Source organism: Macrobrachium nipponense, chromosome 10 (genome assembly GCF_015104395.2).
Source record: "Macrobrachium nipponense isolate FS-2020 chromosome 10, ASM1510439v2, whole genome shotgun sequence".
Taxonomy (NCBI): Eukaryota; Metazoa; Arthropoda; class Malacostraca; order Decapoda; family Palaemonidae; genus Macrobrachium; species Macrobrachium nipponense.
Genome location: NC_087204.1, coordinates 62,827,751 through 62,852,639, shown reverse-complemented (window position 1 = coordinate 62,852,639; position 24,889 = coordinate 62,827,751). Strand labels below are relative to the sequence as shown.

Genomic DNA, 24,889 nt, shown 5'->3' with positions numbered 1-24,889 from the left:
TCCAGAGACCAAAGAAGAAGATGCATATGAGAGACCAGCCTCTTCAGGGATGACAACACTCCCAGAAGAACCTGCCACTGATTAGCTGACTGATGTGGTTCCGACAGGAAGTTGTGCGCCCCCACCTGCAACTTCTCCAATCTCTGGTCCAACGGGAAAACTTTTTCCACCGCCATATCGATGACCATGCCCAAGTAGAGAATCCCTTAAGGGGGCCGGCCGGAACCCCTATATACAGTGGTATAGGGCGAAAAATGCAAAGTCATGAAAAAATTCATGGAGCTTCATATGGCAATTGAGAATACGTATACGAAATATTTCGTCAAAATTCCTCTTACTTTCGTAGTTACAAGGTAATTAGTAAACATAACTCAATAAGCCTAAAACATTCATCCATACAAGAAAATGCAATATTTCTTCTGTTATCGTAAATTTTGATAATTATTGGCAAAGAAATTGTGAGAAATGGCAATCTGTTATAGATTCCGTGTCTCGCAGAGCGAGTATCTGGTTCAACCATGAATCAGTGCGACCATAGACTTCAAGTAGATTACACGTTCGAGTTTCACCTCGTGACTTTCGCTTGCTTTCACGTATGTTTATGAATGTTTCGGCAAGAAGTTCATCATGCCAATGAGGAAAAGACAAGCAAAACATCTCGCTAACATACAGACGAAGAAAAATCGCTCAAGCATTATTACAGAATATCATAATATACGCGTAGTTAGTGAAGAGAGAGGGGAGGGTTGCTTAGTAACGCCCCCTTCTTGCCTGACAGCACACGTCACACTATGCCCAAGGCTACGATCTTTGGAGCAAAGAAAGGATCTTCATTTATGATAAATAACTAGTTTTGGTTTTTTAATACCCAAAATGGACTATGAAATTCATAATAATCATGATTTATTAAATTGTCTTTGTAAAAAGAGAGTACATCTTCGAGTTTCACCTCTGACATTCTCTTGCATTTATGTTTGTTTATCTCTGTTTCGGCAAGAATGTCATCATGCCAAAGAGGAAAATACAAGGAAAACATCTCGCTAACATACAGAAGAAGAAAATTCGCTGTAATAAGCCGAGTTAGTGAAGGGGAGAGAGGGTGTTACGTAGGAAGGAGTGCCCCATCTTGCCTCAAGCAGTGCCCCAGGCTACGATATATGAGCAAAGGGATCATCATTTTATGATTAAAATTATGATAAATAAAAGGATGATAGATGCTAGACTGAGAGAAGAAGTACAAATAGGTAAAGAGCAGATGGGATTTATGAAGGGAAGGGGAACAACAGATGGTATATTTTTGTCTGAGGCCGGAATAATGGAGAAATTCGGGGAAAGACAAAGGGACCTACATATGGTATTCATTGACCTTGAAAAGGCTTATGACAGAGTCCCGAGACAAGAGGTATGGAGGAGCCTGAGGGAGAAGATGGTGCCAGAGAAGTATGTGCGATTGATACAAGAGATGTACCGGAATGTATTTACCAGAGTGAGGAGCAGTGTTGGGGAGACAGAAGGTTTTGAGGTGAGAGTAGATTACACCAGGGGTCGGCTCTGAGCCCATTTATCTTTAACATAGTGATGGATGTTATAATAGAGGAAGTAAGGGAGACAGTACCATGGAACATATTGTATGCGATGATATTGTTCTGTGTGCAGAGAGCAGGGAAGATCTGGAAAGTGAAATTGGAAAGATGGAGACAAGTACTGGAGGACAGAGGAATGAGAATAGTAGATCCAAGACAGAATATATGTGTACCACCACTGAGGGGGATGATAGAGAAAGTATTCAGCTTGGTGGAGAGCAAATACTGGAGGGAGTTGATAAGTTTTAAGTATTTGGGATCTTTTGTTTAACGCTGGAGGAAGTATGGAAGAAGAAGTAAAACATCGGGTACAGGCGGAGGCTGGAGGAACAACTGGAGAGCGGCCTCGGGAGTTTCTTTGTGACAAAAGAGTGCCGCTTAGGTTAAAAGGAAAATTTCACAAGACGGTGGTAAGAACAGCAATGCTGTATGGTACGGAAACAGCAAGCATGAGAAAAGCAGAGCAGAAGAAGATGGATGTGGCAGAAATGAGAATGCTTAGGTGGATGTCCTGGGGTAACAAGAGTGGATAGGATCAGAAATGACTACATAGGGGTCAACTAAGGTGGTGGAAGTATCAAAGAAAGTGCAGGAGGGGAGGCTGAGATGGTATGGACACCTGTTGAGGAGAGATGAGGACCACGCTGGGAGACATACTATGGGAGTGGAGGTGACAAGGAAGAAGAAAGAGAGGGAGACCAAGAAAGAGGATGGAAGGACTGTGTGAGGAGATTTACATGAGAAGGGAATTGATGAGGCAGAAGCGCAAGATAGAAATAGATGGAAACGGCTCATCCGAAACGGCGACCCCATATAAAAATGGGAAAAAGCTGGGAAGAAGAAGAAGAAGAAGAAATAAAATAGTTTTGGTTTATTAATACACAAAAAACAAATATACATTCATAATAATCATTATTTATTAACATTGTCTCTATAGAAATACGAAGGAAAACTTTGAACGCCCGTATCTCAAAACTATACTTATTGACCTTCAAAGTCTATCTCCTCACTTAGTTTTAAAGCTATAACATTGGAATTTGGTATATAACTCAGAAAGACATTATAGAACAAACCAAATAGAGCCCTTTTTTTTCCAATTTTTGTTTCGTCTGTTTTTTTTTTTATAAAAATTTTTTTTCTCGTGATTTATAGGATTTATTTTTTACCATATTGAAAAATTCATATCTAGCAAAAAAATGACTTTTAGAAAAAAACTCCATTCGATTGGAGGCCTACATCAGGTCTATATATGGTAGTAATCCCAGGTCTTAATATTAAATATCAAGGGAGGAGATAGAATTTGAAAAGTGGTTATTTTCGGGATAAATCGCCCTGGCGTCACAAAACCGAAGGTCAGAGGCGAAAATCATATGCGGTTTGGAGATGTCCCAAGTCACCTTATTAAGTGGTATGAATGTCAAAGTCCTGTCGTTAAAAAACGGCATTAGCCGGCCGGCCCCCTTAACTGGGTACAAATTACAATATTCCTGGTTGACCACGGTGCCCAGTTCCAGACAGAACCGAAGTAGACTATCTTTGTCCCACGGCAGCTTTGACCTGGAACTGCCAAGACCAAGTAACTGTCGAGGTAGTTCAGCAAACAGATCCCCTGAGCATGGGTACAACTTGACACAAGAGAAGACCCTTGTGAACACTTTGCTAACCGTTGAACCCACGCATGAGATCAACAACTTCTGAAAAGGAAGACAAAAACTCTTGAGTGTCTCCCTCTTCCTGCTCTGGCAACGGAGAAGAATCAGCAGCCAAACAGCCCGAAACACCAACTAACCTGTCTGGGTTGGGTCCACGCGTCGGCTCCCGAGACGAACTCACTATAACAATACAAACATCACTACATTCTCCTCCAACAGATGATTCATTAACATGTCTGTGAATGGTCACAGGCGTGGCCGACTTACGAACGTGAGTTGGAGAGGAATCCTGAACACTCAAGATCGAAGAAGAATCCTCGGGAATCGAATTCTAAGAAGCATCAGTGCGAGGGGTAGGTTAAACACTCCTGCTGCAGCAACTTCAAAGCACACCTCCTTCGACCTATTGACAGGCGCCTTGAGATCTTTAAGGCGACGAATAGGCCATGGAGATGAAGTAGCACTTGCATCAAGTGCACGGACAGGGGAAGTTGCAACAAGCTCGTGATTTGCATGGACGGGGGACGTTGCAACATACTCGAGACGTGCATGGACGGGGGAAGTTGCAACATGCCCATGATTCGATGCAGAGGACGAAGCAGCCGCTGCAGAATACACAATGGAAGATACACTACACCCTCAGGGGAGGTTGCAACTCGCGATGTGCATGGACGAGGGAGGTTGCAACACTCGAGATGTGCACGGACTTAGGAAGTTGCAACACGCCAGCGAATCGATGCAGGACGAAGCCACTAACACTCTCCAAAACATCAACAATCTTGAGAACATGCCCTCGTAGTTTTTCCCTCGTAGGCGAAGAAAGAGCAAAATCCTTAGCCAATAACCGGTTATCAACGCCATAAGGGTGCTTATGGTGTGCCATAAGAACCTTATGGTGCTGATAACCAGAACTTGTCCCATTATGGCGCCATAAATCGCAATTTTATTGCGTTAGACAAGCACCATAAAATCGGATCACCGATAACCAGCGACTGCCTGTACTTATAGAGGATCTTCTTCCTGAATCCAAAGGGGAGCAGAGGGCAGAGCTAAGGTTGCAGGCTCAGGTCTGGGCAAAGGAGGTGATGAGAGCATGGGGAATAGAGGTGGGAAATTAGAATACAAAGGAGTTGGTGATGAAGCAGGAAGGGTAGTAAAAGGTTAATCTCTGTTCTATTTACCTGCTTCCTAATATCAATCAAAGACATCCTGAGCAAAAAAATAAAATAAATGTCACAATACCATGAAAAATGCCAACAGCAAAATTGGCAAGTCACAAACTACCATCCTGAATGACAGCAAGGAAAATTCTAACATGAACTAATACACATCTGGAGGCAAACAGGCAAACTAAAGTCAGCTTGGTCAGCCAAGCAATCTTCCCGTTATTTTGAATGCTGACTGCACCTGCCAACACCAAGATATAGCTATCCTTAATAGTAGGTAAGATTAACCCTTAAATGCCAAAGCGGTAAAATAAAAATTGTCTCCTGTGTGCCGGAGGTGTTTGGGAGTGAGCGCGGAAGCAGGAAAAATATTTTTTTCAAAAAATCACAGCGCGCTTAGTTTTCAAGATTAAGAGTTCATTTTTGGCTCCTTTTTTTGTCATTGGCTGAAGTTTAGTATGCAACCATCAGAAATGAAAAAATTATCATTATCATATATAAATAATGTGATATATGATAGCGCAAAAACAAAATTTCATATATAATTGTATTCAAATCGTGCTGTGCGCAAAACGGTTAAAGGTAACAAGGTACTTTTTTTTTCGTTGTAATGTACACTAAATTGCGATCATTTTGGTATATAACAATTGTAAAACGATAAAAGCAACACAGAGAAAATATTATCACAAAATAATGCATGAATTCGTAACGCACGGACGTAAACAAATATTTTTTTCAAAAATTCACCATAAATCTAAATATTGTCCTAGAGACTTCCAATTTCTTTCAAAATAAAGACAAATGATTGAATATTACTATACTGTAAGAGAATTAGCTTACAATTGCAGTTTTCGACCATATCTGACGAGTTAAAGTTTACCGAATATCGAATTTTTTTATATATTTTTTTTATATGCAATAATTTCGGAAATTAGAAAAGCTACAACCTTCAAATATTTCTCGTTTTATTCTACATGAAATTGCGCACATTTTCATATATAAAACTCTATGAAATGCCTAATATGAAACGGAGCAAATATTCCAAGAATGGGACGTACGCATTTCGGAGATTTGTGGCGGAGAATCCGCGCGCAGAGGGAAGGAAAGTCTTTTTTTTTTAAATTCACCATAAATCTAAATATTGTGCTAGAGACTTCCAATTTGTTTCAAGATGAAGATAAATGACTGAATATTACTAGACTGAAAGAGGTTTAGCTTACAATTGCGTTTTTCGACCATTTCGGTAGAGTTAAAGTTGACCGAACGTGGTTTTTTTTTTATTTATCGTGATTTATATGCAAATATTTCAAAAATGAGAAAAGCTACAACCTTCAATTATTTTTTGTTGTATTCTACATAAAATTGCACACATTTTCATACATAATACTTTATGTAACGGCTAATTTAAAATGGTGCAAACATTACCACAATCGCACGTATGATTTTTTCAGAAGAGTTACCGCGCGGACGTAAAGAAAATGTTATTTTTTTTCATAAATTCACCATAAATCGAAATATTGTGCTAGAGACTTCCAATTTGTTGCAAAATGAAGGTAAATGATTCAATATTAATAGAATATAAGCGTTTTAGCTTACAATTACGTTTTTCGACCATTTCGGTCGAGTCAAAGTTGACCGAAGGTTGAAAATTTGTCACTTATCATTTTTTATATGAAAATATTTCAAAACTGATAAAAGCTACAAGAATGGGTTGTTTTTAGTTGTAGTATTGTGCATGAAATTGCGCACATTTCCATATATAAAACTTTATGAAACGGCTAATTTTAAAATGGTGCAAACATTACCACAATCGCATGTATGATTTTTTTCGGAAGAGTTACCGCGCGGACGTAAGGAAAAAGTTTTTTCATAAATTCACCATAAATCGAAATATTGTGCTAGAGACTTCCAATTAGTTGCAAAATTAAGGTAAATGATTGAATATTACTAAAATATAAGCGATTTAGCTTACAATTGCGTTTTTCCACCATTTCGGTAGTCAAAGTTGACTGAAGGTTGAAATTTTGGCACATCGTTATTTATATGAAAATATCTCAAAACTGATAAAAGCTACAATCATGAGTATTTTTTGTTGTATTCTACATAAAAATGCACATATTTTCATATATAATACTCCATGTAACGGCTAATTTACAATAGTACAAAAATTATGTCAAAGGGACGAAATAATTTCCGAGATGTGTCACAGATACTTCTTAGTGTGGCAAGAAAGAAATTCGCGCTTGCGCGCCTGCATAATGATTGTAAACAAAACAACACCTTGATCTGTGAACTCCCAGCATCCCCCAAGGCGCGTGATTCTAGAGTTTTTGGCTGGTAGGCCTAAAAGTATTTTTCTGCAAATTTTTAAAAAAACTTTTGTATGTCGACGTAAAATACGTCCAGTCGGCGTTTAAGGGTTAATAAAAAATAATAACTACTATACCTTAATTTCAGACTGCTGAGGCTTAAAATTCCAAGTCATGGAGGCAGCAGTGTCTGCATTGAAGCGCACTGTAATAACTCTATTGTCTACCTTGTGCATTGTTTCAACTTTTTCAGCATCATGTCCTTGCTGGATTGTTCCACCATAACTATACGCCTGAAAAATAAATCTGCAATAAACTCAATATATCTCTGATAAAAAAAAATGCTACACATGCTAATGGCTATTTAGACTAACTAATACCAGCAGTAGCATAAACTTTGACAAATTCTGAATAATTGCAAACTTAGTATCATTTTAAATAATTAAAATTGCTCTTGAATAACATGACAGATAATCAAACTTATGAGAGCATTGATACAGGTAGCATTCGAGTTACGATAATTCGTCTTACAATAATCCAATTTTACGATGGGGTTAGCAATTAATACTGATATGACAATATTTTGAAATAAATTTTAAACTTTGCTCATAACGGGTGCAGCCCAGCAGTGTACAACCAGGCAGCAAGAGAGACAGACCAAATTAGAATAACCTAACTTTATCCCATCTTCTAGTTAAATAAGTAAAAAAAAAAAAAAAAAAAAAAAAAAAAAAAAAAAAAAAAAAAAAAAAATAAGCAAGAGAATTATGAAAGTTTTGTTTTAACGTTTTACTAGTTTGGTAAATGTGTATAGCCATGAACAACCGAATAAGAAACAACGTTTTGCTAAGCACAACCGAACTGAATAACACCATCCATTTGGCTTGTATTCCAACCATCGTACAACAGTAAACAATAACCGCAGTTATGTTATACATGACCTTATGTATAATAGGAATGATATATTTTTTGGTAATAACTTTGTTTGCTATAGATCAGAGATCTGCAAAGGAAACATACTATTAAATTCAAACAAAGTTGTAGCTGAAGCTGAGAACACTTTTTGAGCTACTGATGACTGTTATTGTGCAATGGTAACGAAGATAAAACTCCCGTAAACTTACTCAATCAAGCACAACTGTAGATATAGTTGAGAGAGAATCATTTTCACGCCGATAATAAATAACATAACGGTAAAACTCGTACTACAAAGAAATCATGTGAAAATAGCAAACAGAATCATGTAATTTTCCTTACACAATAAACATGCCCACAAGGCAATGTTAACAAAAAAAATAATTTAGTTCCCAACGAGACATATTAAATTCATATTTCGACTTAAAATTAACGTCTTATAACGAAAAGATAACCTTGTCTCATATAAGTAAAGTATCTAGATATTCATTTATGCTAACTAAAAGCATAACAGCACCGAACTGAGTTGAATACGATGAAATAAACGTGTATTCTCCATCAGCTGATTTCCAAACCAAAACATTGACCGCTTTGTTAGTATTTTATGATACAATACGTAATATGAGAATGCATACAATATAATAGGATTGGGTAATGTATAATTTTTTAAAGATTCGCGGAAAAGATGCATATTCGTTATGTTTTTATTCCAAAATTATATGTAGGCGTCAGCAGCCTGATAGTTATCGCTCAATTATGCCGATATCGGTCCAAATCTGAGTCTGATTTACCATGGCATCTAACTTGTTAATGTTATTCAATTTCTCTTAGTACTGACTTATCATGAGCCAATATGCACTGAACCTACAGAATTAGCTGAAATTAACAATACAATTACTATGCCGTATATGTATAAGTAAACTGTGTAGTGTAGGATAGCTACCCGATATGTAAAGATGGTACTGATTACCTTAGTGTAGGCTAGGCTGAATTATGATGGGTTTTTCGGAACCTATCCCCATCGTAAGTAGGAGAATACTTGTACAATCATAAAATGTAAATAAAAATAGCAAAATATTTTAAAAGTAATTTGTTTTTTCCAAACATTCAAATCTGAAGTTCCTTAAATAGAGATATAACTGGCAAATGTGAGGTGGAACAGCCATTACAACATACTGACAAGGTAGTTAACAAGGCACACCCAGCTGTTGGTCTGCACTCCATTTCGCCTTTCCCTCTAGATGCCAGATGAGAGGAGTACCTGAGGTGGGTCATTCATGTAAAAAACTTCAGGTTTATACTTTAGGTTAAATACAAATTAGTTTTAAAATTTGTTGTTTGTTCCTACAAAGATACAAGCTTTCATTCCTTATAGTATTGCAGACTTAACCATAGGTGGGAGGATATCTAAACACTGAACAGACAGGTAGGTTCAACCAACCAGGGATAACAGCTTTCATTCCAATATGAGGAGGGAAAGGGATCCCGCACCTCTAACATGCTCTTCATATGGGATGTGGTAGAAGTTGGACTTGTGGGCCATCATGTAATAAGTTTTGTATACCATTACTCAATTGGGGAAATAGAATACATGATGAAATCTCAAGAGGCAATACAACCATGCAATTATGAACGAGTCTGACTTGTCTATCCTCCTCTCCCCTTGCCTAGAGAAATGGAATTTTCCTAATAAAATAAAATTTTATTGCATACTTACCAAACAATTATACAGCTGTAGGTTCCCTACGAATGGCAGACAATACTGCGGTACCTCAGGATACGAAATTAATCTGTTCCGAGGCGGCCTTCGTAACCTCAGCTTTTCATATCTTGAACCGCATTTTACATGTAAATTGCCTAATTCGTTCAAAGCCCTACAAAAAACACCCGAGTAAATTTTATAATAAAGCTAAATTGACCAATAAACAATGAAATACAACAATTTGGACCATTCAATACCTAACTTAATACGTACTACTAATATGTACTACATAGTACCTGTAAATAAAGTGTATTAGTGTACATGGTATACAAGAAATATTGTAAGTACATACGTACGTATGTAGTAAAATGTGGAACCTTACCTTTCGAGTGAGGCTATCTCCAAAAGTGGCCACAGAGGAGGAGGACAAATGGCAGAAAACTTGTACGTACACTTAATTTTACGAAGCACATTAAAAAATGTCAGGAAACACTAAAACTAAACTTTTCGAAACACATTAACAAATGGCACAAAACCTTAACGCTTAACTTTATAAAAAACTTGAAATTAAATTTATTTTTTATTCTTTTTTTTCACTTTTTTATACTTTGTTTTTGTTTTTTTAACAAAATTTCAATTTCTTCACCACTTTCAACTTTCTGTTTTTTTGTAGTATCACTTGGATCTTCCTGTTTGCTTACTCCTACTAAAGGCCTCTTTCAAAAATAACTATCCAAGGAAGAATGCTTCTGCCTGCTTTTGACAATGTTCCTGAAACGACTCAAGCAAACGTCATCGAACTGTGTAAGCAAAGTTTTCAGGTCAACCTCGCATATTGAACAGTATTCATGCTAATAGTGTTTTGTAATGTTGGAATATGTCGGAGGATGATGGATCTATCATATGAACGCCTTTGTTCATGGTTGACATGCCGTATATGGCCCTATGGTCCAGTCCCCTTTGAGTGCCAATTTCTGTGTTTTTTTACAAAAGCCGTTATTACGTACTCAATTCATGTAGGACAGTGTGCATAATAGCTAATTAGTAGAGTTTTGTGATATTGGAAAATGTTGTAGGATGGTGTGCGTATCACGTGCATGACTCTGGGAATGGCTGAGATCCCATATACTATCGCCAATATGGTTCATTTTCCTTCGAGTGCCACTTTCTGTTTTTTTTTGCAAAAAGCAAAGTTATTAGGTAAACCTTGCATAGTGAACAGTGTTCACGCTAGTATAGTTTTGTTTTATTATTGGAATATGTGGGAGGATGGTATGTTTTATCGTGTGCATGCCCGGGGAATTGGCTGAGATGCCCTAAGTTGCCATATGGTCCAATTCTATTCGAGTGCCACATTTTGTGCTTTTTGCAAAAAAGCAAAGTTATAATAACTAAACTGATGTAGGACACTGTTTATTGTAAAACTAATTAGTATAGTTTTATTTTATTATTGGAATATGTGGGAGGATGGTGTGTTTTATTGCTTGCATGCCTGAGGCATTGTCTGAGAAGTTGCCATATGGTGCAATTCTGTTCAAGTGCCGATTTTTTTTTTTTTTTTTTTTTTGCAAAAACAGTTATAATAACTAAATTCATGTAGGACAGTGTTTATTTTATATAACTAATCAGTATAGTTTTGTATTTTATTGGAACATGCGGGAGGATGGTGTGTTTATCACGTGCTTACCCGGGGCCTTGGCTGAGAAGCCCATGTATGGTCATATGTCAAAGTTTCCTTCAAGTGCTCATTTCTAATGTTTTGCTTTTTTTTCAGTTATCAGCAATGGCCTCAAAGAGACAGAGATCTCTGGGAGAACATACTATCAACGCACTTCTCTTTCAATTTGAAAGTGACGTTGAGAACAACCTGGAAGTTGAGTCTGAGTCTTTATGGATGAAGAGAATGTGGACGACCCGGATCAAGGACAAGCTGCATTGGAGGAAGATGAGAGGGAAGAGGAGAATGTACCTCTTGACCTCTTCCCGGGGGATGGGGACAATGAGGACGCGGGGAGGCATCTAGACTCTCATTAACCTGTTTAATCTTAAAATATGACCTTAATTTCTAACTTTGGAGAAAATACTTACTTCAAAAGGAGTAGAGGTATTGAGCTGTTGCTCTCAACACCAATGACGAGTGAATGGTGCCCATCTCCGGTGTCAGGATGTGTTACTAAAGTACTTTTTCGGAGGGTGGATCCACAAGCGGCCAAAACTGGAGCAGCTAGTCCAGTCGGTTGTTTCCCCTATCACATTATGTTGACGAAACTTCAATCTTTTGAATTGTATGCTTAAAGATGTAATTGTATTATTGTTTCACCAATTAAATATCACGTGAATAAGGGTGATCTGCCGGAGTAAGGTGGACTCAAGGCAGTTGTTTCCCATAGGTACCTACTAGAGTAAACAACTGCAGACAATCCGTCGCCATCACACTGGCCAGGCCTTATTCACTCAATATTTAATTGGTGAAACAAGAATACAATTACAACTTTAAGCATACCATTCAGAAGATTGAAGTTTTGTCAACATAATGTGATAATTCACTCCAAATTGCCCTTGAACCACGTTGCTGTTCCTGGTTCCTAAGCACTCACTCCGCAAACACAGTTACGAGCAGCAGACAACTACATGTTTATGAGGTGCAAAGCTTTATTCCCTTAATTGTTTACTTTACTCATTATTTAGTTTAACTTTACTTCAAAATGTTTATTTAATTCATGTCTATTATCTCTTTATTGCAACCAAATTAACCCCGAAAAATTATAGATATTTCTGAAGACGAACAGACGACGACAAAAGACTCATCGTTGCCAATCTAGTGGAGCTTCACACATACGCCGATGCATTTACAAATTGTTTCAATGAATTCTAGTTGTCATAGTAATGCAGTACTGATCAAATTGCTGTAATATGTATATACACTACAAATAGATACACTAATTTCACTTCTTTCCCCGGTTTCCTGTAAGTCTTATACCCAGTTTGGAGGGTAAACACATACCAATTGACAACACTGATAAATAATTGAGGAGCGCAAAACGCCGCAAAGAATGCCGTAAGGTAAACAATCACGGAGGATCCATCGTCATCACGCTAGCCGGGTCTTCTTCACTCGATATTTAATTGCTGAAACAAACACAATTACAACTTTAAGCATACTATTCAAAAGACTGAAGTTTCGTCAACATAATGTATATGAAACCCCAATACGAACTAAAATAAGCATGTGACGCTCTTCATAAAATATGTTTTCTAGGCAGTTTTGAAATCCAATATGGCAGCTATCGTCAGGCTGGCCGGTCTAACCACGGAGAATCCACCATCTTTCCCAGCCTTCCCAACACTCATTTGAGCAGTGTTAGCGTATATATGTAGAGTTTATTGATCTTACTCAAGATTGCAGTTGTAATCAGCACAATGAAACAACATTTTCTTGCCTATATTAGTGAAAGTATGAAACTTTTTATTACCGGGGTCATGGCTTGAACTGAATTCATTTTTACCTTGTAATCGGTGGTTTTATCCTTACTGTCATCACAACTGAAACTCCACAGTGCTTATTTGATTGTAATTGTAGAAATTTTTGTCTTGATTCACTCCACATTGCACTTGAACCACGTTGCTGTTCCTGGTTCCTAAGTACTCACTCCACAAACACAGTTACGAGCAGCAGACGACAACACTGAATAAGAGGTGCAAAGCTTTATTCCCTTAATTGTTTACTTTACTCATTATTTAGTTTAACTTTACTTCAAAATGTTTATTTAATTCATGTCTATTATCCCTTTTTTGCAACCAAATTAACCCCGAAAAATTATAAATATTTTGGATGTATACTTACGAGCAGACGATGCAAGGAAAAATGACTCATCGTTGCCAATGTAGTGGAGCGTCACACATACACCGATGCATTTACAAACTGTTTACATGAATTCTAGTTGTCATAGTAATGCAGTAATGATAAAATTGCTGTAATATGTATATATACTATAAATAGATACGCTAATTTCACTTATTTCCCTGGTTTTCTGTAAGTCTTATACCCAGTTTGGAGGGTAAACACATACCAATTGACAACACTGATAAACAATTGAAGAGCGCAAAACGCAGCAAAGAATGCCATAGTCCCCTTGATTAAGTAAAAATAAGTGCTGGTAAGAGTTCAGGTGTACGATTGTTGTGATGAAGTGCCCCAGCGTCTATGGGTACAAGTGGTGTGCGGATTTAGCACAGGAACGCAGCAAAGACTGCCATAGTCCCCTTGATTAAGTAAAAACAAAAAATAAGTGGCTGGTTTATAAAGAGTTCAGGTGTACGATTGTTGTGATGAAGTGCCCCAGCGTCTATGGGTACAAGTGGTGTGCGGATTTAGCACAGGAAATGGGAAGTTTGACACAAGCGACTCCGCAACATCGAGATGGCGTCAATCTTCTAAATATTTTGAGTTGTAAGTGAAAATTTCGAAAGCGTTTTGGTGAAGTTTGCACTGCATTGGCCACCCTTTTCATTACCCTCTGTTTAAATCTTAAAATATGGCCTTAATTTCTAACTTTGGAGAAAATACTTACTTCGAAAGGAGAGTAGAGGACTTTAGCTCCTCTCACCAACAACAACTCGTGACTGATGACCATCTCCGGTGTCAGGACGCGTTAAAAGTACTTTTTCGGAGGGTGGCCAGCCGTGATAGTCGGTGAGTTGGGCCAGTCCACATGGTGTTTTACCCTAGTCCCCTTGAATAAGTACTGGTCAGAGGTAGGGTTTACGATTGTTGTGATGAAAGTTCCCCAGCGTCTATGGGTACAAGTGGTGTGCGGATCTAGCACAGGAAATGGGAAGTTTGTTGACACAAGCGACTCCGCATCCAATCGAGATGGCATCACTCTTCTAAAGTTTTTTAATCGTAAGTAGGGTAAAAAATCACGGATGACCAACCCTCATCACGTTGGATGGGTCTTATTCACTCGATATTTAATTGGTGAAACAAGAATACAATTACAACTCTAAGCATACCATTCAAAAGATTGAAGTTTTGTCAACATAATGTGATATATGAAAGCCCCATACGAACTAAAATAAGCATGTGACGCTCTTCGTAAAATATGTTTTCAAGACAGTTTTGAAATCCAATAGGGCGGCTACCGTGTGGATGGAAGGGTCTGTTCACGGACTATCCACCATCTTTCCCAGCCTTCCCAGCACTCATTTGAACAATGTTAGCGTATATATGTAACGTTTATTGATCTTACTCAAGATTGCAGTTGTAATCAGCACAATAAAATGGAATTTTTATTCTAAAATTAATATTAATAATACTTACCTGTATAATTTATCTAGCCCTAAATCCCCAAAAACCGCACCAAAATTTACCACATTGGCAACCCTGTTACCTCCTATTCTGTCCGCCAGTTGGCAACACTGTCGTTGACAGATACGAAAACCTTCCCTCAAATCAGTTGTGATAGGCAGATCGTGGGGTAGGATGGGTGGGACTAGATAAATTATACAGGTAAGTATTATTAATATTAATTTTAGAATAAAAATTCCATATTAATAAACATTACCTTAATATAATTTATCTAGCCCGATTAACCACATTGAAAAGGAGGAGGGAATCTGAATACAATTTCCCCTTCGGACAGAATAGGAGAAAACAAACAAAGAAATATATATCATAGGCAGTCAAAACTCAACCCAAGGTCAAAGATACTAACAACTCAAAGTCTCCTACCATAATGCCACCAACTGCGGTAGCACAGGACAAGGAGTAAGTGCATAGTCAGTCCGTCTGTACTAAAGTCAGGTGACCGACCAGGTGACCAGTCAGACGAATTGCGGACAGCAAGGCTGCACCCTGAAGACTATCAAGCACTATTCTTTCCCTAAAGGATGAGTGTCTGGACTGTCTGGGCGATTCAAAGCTAAGCAAACCTTGGGGGTGTATCAACGCAACCCGAAGTCGCCAGCAACGAATCGGCTCATGAGCAACTCTAACTCGAGCTTTCTGGTGCCAAGAGAAAGGAGCGCGGAGCAAAAAGGCGATTCAGTCCCGAAGGACGAATGCCTGACAGTCCAACCTGGTCTCATGTTACACGATCATCGGGGGTGTATCAACGCAACCGACTTCGTCAACAAGAAACTCAGGGCTACTAAATGTCGCCTGATCTCACACGAGTGTCCCTGACTCCGAGAAGACAGGCGAGACAAAAAGTAGATGGTGAGGAGTCACAGATGACAGCAGACGATCCATCGACTAATTCCCTGTCCAGGACAGTGGAAGAAGCAGGAGTCTTCAGGACAAGCGAACCAGTGGCTAGTTCCTAGGTCAGCATCGACTCTGGGAGAAGCGTAGTCGCCAGTGCCGACAACCCAGTGGCTGGAACCATTTCACACTGAAAATGGAAGCAGCATGAGTTGCCAAGCAGTCAGTCCTTGTCATCAAAAACACCTAAATACCAAACTGCCTAATTCCCATTATAACTACGTCAAAAACTGCCATGGGTTATAATACAAAAACAAAAAAATATATACAACAAAACAAAAATTAATGAATAATATACAGGTAGCAACCAAACGTAAAACAGGAAGACTACCTAATTCTCCTGTCTGACGACCTGTCCTGCCATCACCAACGGGCCCAAAGAACGAAGGTCGCCTAGAACTAGAGAAATATCCCTCAAGTAAAAAGAGGCAAAAAACAGAATTAGAATGCCAAGTCGCCGCCTCAAGCACCTTGGCGACTGAGACGTTCTTCATAAAAGCTACTGATGTAGCAACTGCTCTAATACTGTGTGCTCTCGGCGTCTGGTCTTCCCCAGCAGCCGAACCACCAGTTTTAACGATCAGATCTCTGAGAAAAAAGGATACACCATTCTTTGAAATAGGTCTCTTGACATTTCGGGGTAACAAACAGATGACGGGGACGACCCCCCCTGAATGTCCTTTCGTGGCGGCGTAAATAACATGAGAGCGCCCTAACAGGGCAAAGAACTAATTCCTCATTTAAATTACCAACGAAGTCGACCAGTGACTTCAGTACAAAAGACCTGGGAATGGGATTATCAGACGATTCAGTCTTTGCGACAAATTCAGGAAGGTATGACAAAATCATGTCTTGTCCAGATCTGGCAACCAGAAAAGAGAGTGCTTGCAGTTCACCCACCCTCTTGGCTGTAGCCAGTGAGACAAGGAAGAGTGTCTTAGAAGAGAGGTCCCTAAATTTGGCAGAATTCAGAGGCTCAAACGGAGGGAACCTTAAGGCTTGAAGGACTTCGTTAACGTCCCATGTCGGAGGCGAACACTGCGGCCTGGGTCGAGATAGGGAAAAAGATCGAAGTAAATCTCTAATGACATAAGATGAAGAGATCTCAGGAAGCCTTGCCTTAAAAACATAGGAAAGCATAGACCTATAACCCTTAATGCACAAAGGTGACAGGGCCCTGTCATGATGTAAATGAACTAAAAACTCCGCTACTTTCGGTAAGGAAGGTCTAGAAATTGAATGTCCTTGAGACTTACACCAACGTCTGTAAACCGACATATTTAGCCTGATAATTTACTCTGGTTGATTGCCGCCTGGCAAGAGCCAACTGTCGCGCCACTCTGGAGGAGAACCCTTCGTGCTTGGAGAACCTCCTGACAGTCTCCAGGCATGAAGATGAAGCATGTGGAGCCTCTGATGGAACCGATGAAAATGGGGTTGTTTGAGAAGATCTGGTCTCTCTGGCAGGCGAATGGGGGGTTCCACCAGTGCTTCCAGAAGGTCGGGAAACCACTCCTTCTGTGGCCAGAAAGGGGCGATCAAGGTGAGATCCAGACGCTTGGTTTGCCCTCACTTTGTTGAGGACTGACCTCACCAGAGAGAACGGAGGAAAAGCATAGGCTTGAAGTCCCTCCCAGTCCTGCAAAAGAGAGTCTGTCCCGGCACTCTGAGGAGTCTGGTAAGGGGCGAAGAATATCTGGCACCGAAAATTCAGTGGGGTGGCAAACAGATCGACTGTGACAGGCCATTTCTTCCTGAGGCTGTCGAAGACTTCCTGGCAAAGTGTCCACTCCGACCCTTGAACTTCGTTCGGTCCTCGACAAAGGCGTCTGCTAAGCGTTGTGATGGCCCAGGATAAACTGAGGGACCAACGTAATCCCCCTGTCTTCTGCCCAACACAGGATTGATCGGGCTTCTTGAGTGAGAAGATCCGACTGTGTGCCGCCTTGGTTTCTCAAGTACGAGACTGCTGTGGTGTTGTCGACAAAGATCGCGACAACCGACTCCAACAGTTGTTCCTGAAATGAAAGAAGGCCTAGGTACACTGCCCTCAGTTCCCTCCAATTTATTGACATGCTCCTCTCCTCCTCTAACCAAAGGCCCGAAGCGGCTTCGGAGCCCAGGTGTGCGCCCCAACCTTGATCCGAGGCGTCTGACCAAAACATTAGGTCCGGAGGAACCGAAAGAAGAGATGTCCCTGACTTGAGGCGGTGAACTTGCATCCACCAACGGAGATCCTTCCGACATTGTGGAGAAGAGGCGACTATCGTGTCCTCGGACACGAAATCCCATGACTGGCGAAGTGTCGACTGAAGGGACCTCATTCTGAGACGACCTCCGGGAACCAGTTGGATGAGGGATGACAAATGGCCCAGGAGAGACCTCCAAAGAGAAACTGGCTGCGTTACGGAGGACAAAAATTCTTCGATCAGACTCAGAAGCTTGTCTATCCGTTTCTGAGCGGGAGAAGCCCTCAAAATCTGGAATTCAAAACAATCCCCAGATAAGTCATGATCTGGCAAGGGATTAGATTGGACTTGTCGAAGTTGACACGAATGTCCAACTCGACACAAAGAGACAGAACTATCTCCCTCGACCGGAGACATTTCTCTAGAGATTCGGCCTGGACTAGCCAATCGTCCAGATACTGAAGCATCCTTACGTTTAACTGATGCAGAATAGCTGAAACAGGAGCCATCACCCGAGAAAAGACCTGTGGAGCAGTGGTGAGGCCGAAACAAAGGGTCTTGAACTGGAAAACTCCGGAGTCCGTGAAAAACCGAAGGTAAGGTCTGCTTCTTGGATGGATGGGATTTGCAGATAAGCTAATCCTGCAGATTCGATGGAAATCATCCAGTCCCCCCTCCTGACGGATGAAAGAACAGTCTGGACCGTCTCCATCCTGAACTTGGACTTTAGAATGAACTTGTTCAAAACCGAAAGATCTATGATGGTGGGGCGCCAGGCACCCGAGGCCTTTAGAAACTACAAACATCCGAGAGTAAAACCCGGGAGAAGGAGGAGCTCGCTCTATGGCATCCTTCTCCAAGAGGGCCGAAAGCTCCTTCTCCAAGGCTTGACCCCTGATTGAGTGAGGGGAATAACTGCTGAACTCGAGAGGACGATTGGAAAGTGGAGGTCTGGAAACAAAAGGGATCTCGTAACCTTCCTTCAGGACCTCCACCACCCAAGCATCCACCGCTCTCCCCTGCCAAGCTGACCAATGGCGGGAGAGACAAGCTCCTACTGCGGTCTCCAGGCGAGGTGATGACTCCTACTTCCGAAATTCTTATGCAGAGACAAGGAAGAAGAAGAAGAAGGTCCTCCTGGAGGTTGAGCTCTTTCTCTGCCCTTAGAGCCACGCCAAGAACCTCTCCCGCGTTTCAAAGGGTGAGCACCAGAGGATGAAGAAGAGGGCACCAGCAACCTGAGATGTACTCTGGGAAAAAAGAGCCAGAAGGAGGGTTGTTGGGCTGGAGCAGAAGGTACAGATCTGGTCCTAAACTTACGCTTACTCCTTGAAGGAACAGGAGGAAGACCAGAGGAAAAAGCTCTTGATAAGGCCCAGTGAGCTTGGAAGAGGCATCACCTTGATGTTCCTTCAAAACCTCAGAAAGCACAGAAATATCGAAAAGGAAATCGCCAAAAGGAGAAGAGGACAACAGACGGGTTCTCTGAATCTCCGATACAGAGGAGGGTAACTGCGACAAATACAGGTTACGACTAGAGAAACAAGAAAGGCCTGCATTGAAGCAGCAAGCTCGTTCTGATGTACAGAAGCGATTGAAATGGATGAGCAGAATTTCCTTTCAAATCAGAGGAGCAACAGGAGGAACAAACCCGGAGTCCTTGATATACATTAAAAGCCCTCGAGGACCCACATATCGAAGGATTGAGCTTCTTGTAAGGAGCTCATAACAGCCTCCATAGCAATAAAATCTTCAATTGAGACAGAGACCGAAGCCTTAGAAGGCAAGGGTTGACTTGAAAGTCGGACAAAATCAGGATTTGGCTTGGGGGGTCGAGAGAATGAAGAATCATCCGCCACCTGGTAAACTCCTCTCCGGTGTCGTAGAAGAGAAGAGAGCTTCCTCTTCCCTTCCCCGATCACCTTCGAAAGTTTTAGCGGCAACGTCCGCCCTCACTCTTGCGAACCTCTGGGCAAAGGGAAAACGTAAAAATTCCCGTGACCGGGAAGGACCGTCAAGAAAAATCCCTTCTGTAATACAACGAGGCGGAGGCTGCTTCTGCTCTTTAGGCCTCGCCTGAGGAAGAAAACTCAAAATTAAATAAAAAGTTTCTTGAATTCTACATCATGACATCCATTCGAGGAAACATCAATATCACACGAATCCGCGTCATCATCATCATCATCGTCAGATCGCCTAACTTAGAAACTTCCTCTGAAGTAAAATCCTGACGACTAGCTATCTTAGGTCTGACACTAATATCCCTCCCCCTTCTCCTAAATAAGCGCCTTTTGGCACTGTTACGGGACTAACAGGGGACACGTTGGGTAAAGATTCGTTAGGCACCTGCCGGACCGGATCCCCCCTAGGCCTTCGCCACGACGGGGTTCGCAAGCCGGGGTATCTGTCGCACCGTTACCCATGGTGCTGTCGACAGGTACCTGACGAGGAGCTGAAAATGAATCTAAAAGTGTGTTAGACATTCTAGTAAAGGCTTCTTGAAAATTCTCTGACAGATTGTTAAACTTAGCAGAAATATCTCTATCTAGACTAAGCTGTAATTTCTTAAAATTCTGTTTCCAGGTAGTTTCCATTGCCAAAATCTTCGAATCTACATCAGAATAACTTCACTAATTACCGGTTGTACAGGGGGCAAAGCATCAATTAATTCGGAATCGGAGTCGTACGATACCGAAACCGAAGAGCCAGAATCATGAGCGCCCAAGTCAAAGAATTCGTTAGATACAGTTCTAGCAATCGATTTCTTTTTCTCCTTAACCGATCTTTTACGCTGCAAGATTGTTTGGCGTTTCATATAAGCAGTCATATCCTCGTCAGACCAGGGCTTACATACGTCACAACGAGAAGTCAAGTCACAAACCTGTCCACGACAAGAGCTACAAATGTCATGGGGTTCATACTCCCGGCTACTCATCCTTGTCCCACAAACCGGGCAGTTCCTGATGTTGCTGGCAGAAGGAAGCATCGTCAATTTCTTGGTAATCCATTGTAGAATTGGACAGGTCAGTAGTTCCGGGTCGCGCAAAAGTTCGTAATTTAAGATAAGAACCACGACAAAAATCAAAGTTAATTCACTATTTCGTGATGTAATGCGTGAGTGGGAATTCATATAAAGTCTCATTTAACAAATAATGAAAGCTTTAAAGGCACAAAAATGTTTAAGGAAATTTATAAAGAGCGGCCGTGATGTAACACACGGGCGCTCGTTAACAACTGATTTGAGGGAAGGTTTTCGTATCTGTCAACGACCAGTGTTGCCAACTGGCGGAGAGAATAGGAGGTAACAGGGTTGCCAATGTGGTAAATTTTGGTGCGGTTTTTGGGGATTTAGGGCTAGATAAATTATATTAAGGTAATGTTTATTAATACAACATTTTGTTGCCTATATTAGTGAAAGTATGAAACTATTTATTCCCGGGGGTCATGGTTTGAACTTAATTCATTTTTACCTTGTAATCGGTGATTTTTATCCTTACTGCAATCACAACTGAAACCCCACAGTGCTTATTTGATTGTTATTATACACATGTTGGTCTAAATTCACTCCACATTGCACTTTAAACAAGTTCTGTACCTGGTTCCCAAGCGAGCCCGCCACAAACACAGTTACGAACAGCAGACGACGACAATGCAAAGTTTTATTCCCTAAATTGTTTACTTTACTCGTTATTTAGTTCAACTTTACTTTGTTATTTAAAAATGTTAATTTAATTCATGTCTATTATCCCTTTTTTGCAACCAAATTACCCCGAAAAATTACAGATATTTCTAAAGTAGATACAATCCAATGTTTCTAACCTTGTCGTACATCTGGCTGCCAAAAACCATAGAGGAACAGACTACAGATAAGTGGATTATATATATAGTATATATATTTTTTTAGCACTTTTCATTCATTTAAGTCTATAATAGTATATTTTTAATTTCTTTAATAACTGTATGCCAGAAATAAATGTAACCTTTAATGTTTGCATGCTAAGAATGGCAAAATCATCGTTGCCACATTAGTGGAGCTTCACACATAATTTCTTATGGTGCGAAAACAGACAGACGCCCAGGGACCGAAAACGATTGCGTCACACAACGGCGGTAATCCGGCAATAAAACATCTTCATATATCCAAAAAAAGTAAATAATAAAGATATATATGGCCACACTTCACGATTATAACAATTACATGAATAGCTGATAACAATCTGCATGAATAACTGGTAAACTGTTCTGCAAGAAAGTTGAGTATAGCAATTACTTACAATAGGTAAGAAAGTAAAGACGTCGTGACGTCATAATACAGGACTTGAAAGAACGTTCTAATTCCGAAAAATAATTACTTAAATTAGAGTCAGAATCAAGTTACTTTTCCAATATAACAAATATTTTAAAATTAATCATCATAAATATGTAAAATATTGATGTTTTACTATTTATTTAAAAAATTATCTAAGTGCAAGCTTCGTCGTCGTCTTCTACCAAAACAGTTGTTTACTTAAAAACGTCCTAGTAAGGGACCATGTTCTGATTGTTGTGATGAAAGTGCCCCAGCGTCTGTGGGTACAAGTGGTGTGCGTGCGGATTTTATCACAGGAAATGGGAAGTTTGTTGACACAAACGACTCCCTAAACATCGAGATGGCGTCAATCTTCTAAGTTATTTAATCGTAAGTAAAAATTTCGAAAGCGTTTTGGTGAGATTTCCACTGCCGTGGCCACCCTTTTCACTACCCTCTGTTTAATCTTAAAATTTGTCCTTAATTTCTAACTTTGGAGAAAATACTTTCTCCAAAAGAAGAGTAGAGGTCTTTAGCTCCGTTTCTCACCAACAAAAGTAGCAACTGATGCCCATCTCTGGTGTCAGGACACATTATAATGTACTTTTTCGGAGGGTGGCATGCATTGATCGTCGTTGGCCTGATGCAGGCCATGCAGTGTTTTACCCTAAATCTTAAAATTTGGCCTTAATTTCTAACTTTGGAGAAAATACTTACTTCGAATGGAGAGTAGAGGTGTTTAGCTACGTTTCTCACCAACAAGAAGTCGCGACTCATGCCCAGCTCGGTGTTCTGGACGCGTAATAATATACTTTTTCGGAGGGTGGGGCATGCATGATCGTCGGTTTTGGCTTGATGCAGGCCATGCGGTGTTTTACCCTAGGGTAAAAAACCACATGGTACAGGGGTGGACCATGCACGATCAATGTGTACAACCCCAAGAAAAGTACATTATAACGCGTCCTGACTCTGGAGTAGAGGTCTTTAGCTCCGTTTCTCACCAACAACAAGTCGCGTCTGATGCCCATCTCCGATGTCAGGACGTGTTATAATGTACTTTTCTTGGGGTTGTACACATTGATCGTACATGGTCCACCCCTGTACCATGCGGTTTTTTACCCTATATACTATTTCGAAAGCGTTTTGGGGTTGTGTGCACTGCGTTGGCCACACTTTCCATTACCCTCTATTTAAATCTTAAAATATATGGCCTTAATTTCTAACTTAGCCCTAGGTAGTAGGAGAAAATACTTCGAAAGGAGAGTAGAAGTCTTGAGCTCCTGTTATCACCACCAACAAGTCATGACTGATGACCATCTCCAGTGTCAGGACATGTTAAAGTACTTTTTCGGAGGGTGGCCAAAACTGCAGTAGTCGGTGAGTTGGCCAGTCCACTCGATTGTTTACCCTACCTATATGCTACCTACCTAGGTATACTAGGTAGTATAGCTAGCTACCTAGTACCTATATTTCCAACCATGGTTCTTACCTACCTGGCAAAATATCCTGTAGAGTGGGACTGCTGCATAGCTTAAACCTAAAGTCGCTACACCTAACGCTGCTATGTAATACAGAGTTGACTTTGTGCCCCTTGCCTTTCCAGAAGGAACTTCCTTTTGCGATTTGGACTGAGGGGACATACCCCTAGGTCTGGGCGTTGTTGACAACTTCAGGGCTGTGACTTGGTGATTAGTTTTGCAACATGGAAATAACTTTTTAATCGTTTGTCTTCCACAACTACTAGTAATCGAAGAGCAAAAATATCTGGGTGCTTGGAAACTCTTGGGGACAGAAACTGCATAACCTAGGTCTAAGCATATTCTGGTCGGATACAGGCTTGGTTTCGAAAGGAAACAAAGTAAACCAGTTCCTCTGAAACGTTTGCAGAAGGCCATGTTTATCTAGAAATCACAAGGCACACAGTCGCAGGGATTTACTTTATAGCAGACCGGACATCTAATTCAGTTTCGGTTTCGGTGTCGGAAAGCAGGCGGTTCTGTAACCGTGTTTACATCTTGTTGTAGAGTAAGAAGTAGTAGTAGTAGTAGTAGGTGGAATACGTCTTTGAAACGCCTACCGTGCTTGATTCCCATGCGGCGCAGGAATGCTCTTGTAACAACATCCTTGTTGCACACCTCTTGGAGAAAGGTGCTTGCAGCCCTGAAGGTCATAGCATTGTCACTGTAGGCAGTAGAAGGAGCTCCATGTGTGGCTGTGAAGCGTCGTAGCAGCAAAACAAATGTATGGGCGTCCAGGCTGCTGCAGTAATCGAGATATACGGCCTGGCTGGCAAAGCAGGTGATGATGAAAATGTGCCCCACTCCTCCTTCTATGGGTATGGGGTCCGTGTGGTCTACTCCTACCTTCTTGAAGGGACGTATCATGAGTTGCTCTGTCGGTCGGGAGGGGTGGAGGTGGTGATTGTTGAAGAAGCCTGAAGGCTAACAGGCATGCTCTACATCACCCCACTACTTTTTTGGCGGTAGCCCTCAATCCCGGGCTCCAAATTTCCTGCCGGAAAGATTCATTAAAACATTAACTCCACAATGCATGTGAGTTTCATGAAGATGGGTGAGATACAATGATACTAAGGTACCCTTGAAGGGCAACAGTATAATAACTTATTTTTTGTATTAGTAACATTAACTAATCTATTTCTTGTGAAAACTATGCCATTTTGCATGACTAAGGTTAATTGTTTAATGAAGTTATTAATGTGCGTGGGTACAGGAATGCCACTCTCTAACCTACTACACACCGTAGGAAGGTGGTGTCTTTGTTCTAAGCAAACCAATTTCAACGTTATTCCCCTGCAATTTCCAC

The 24,889-nt window shown here is 40.6% G+C and overlaps 1 protein-coding gene across 1 annotated transcript in view; it reads right to left on the bottom strand.

The window, feature by feature from the left end:
- LOC135223648 (cytochrome c oxidase assembly protein ctaG-like) overlaps positions 1-24,566 on the bottom strand; it is a 102,309-nt gene extending 77,743 nt beyond the window's left edge. The window contains exons 1-2 of the mRNA XM_064262298.1: positions 23,560-24,566; positions 6,848-7,003 (exon numbers count right to left, since the gene is read on the bottom strand). Coding sequence (XP_064118368.1) covers positions 6,848-7,003; positions 23,560-23,961 — 558 coding nt within the window. The 5' untranslated portion in view covers positions 23,962-24,566. The remainder of the gene's footprint in view (positions 1-6,847; positions 7,004-23,559) is intronic.
- Positions 24,567-24,889: the final 323 nt, after the last annotated feature.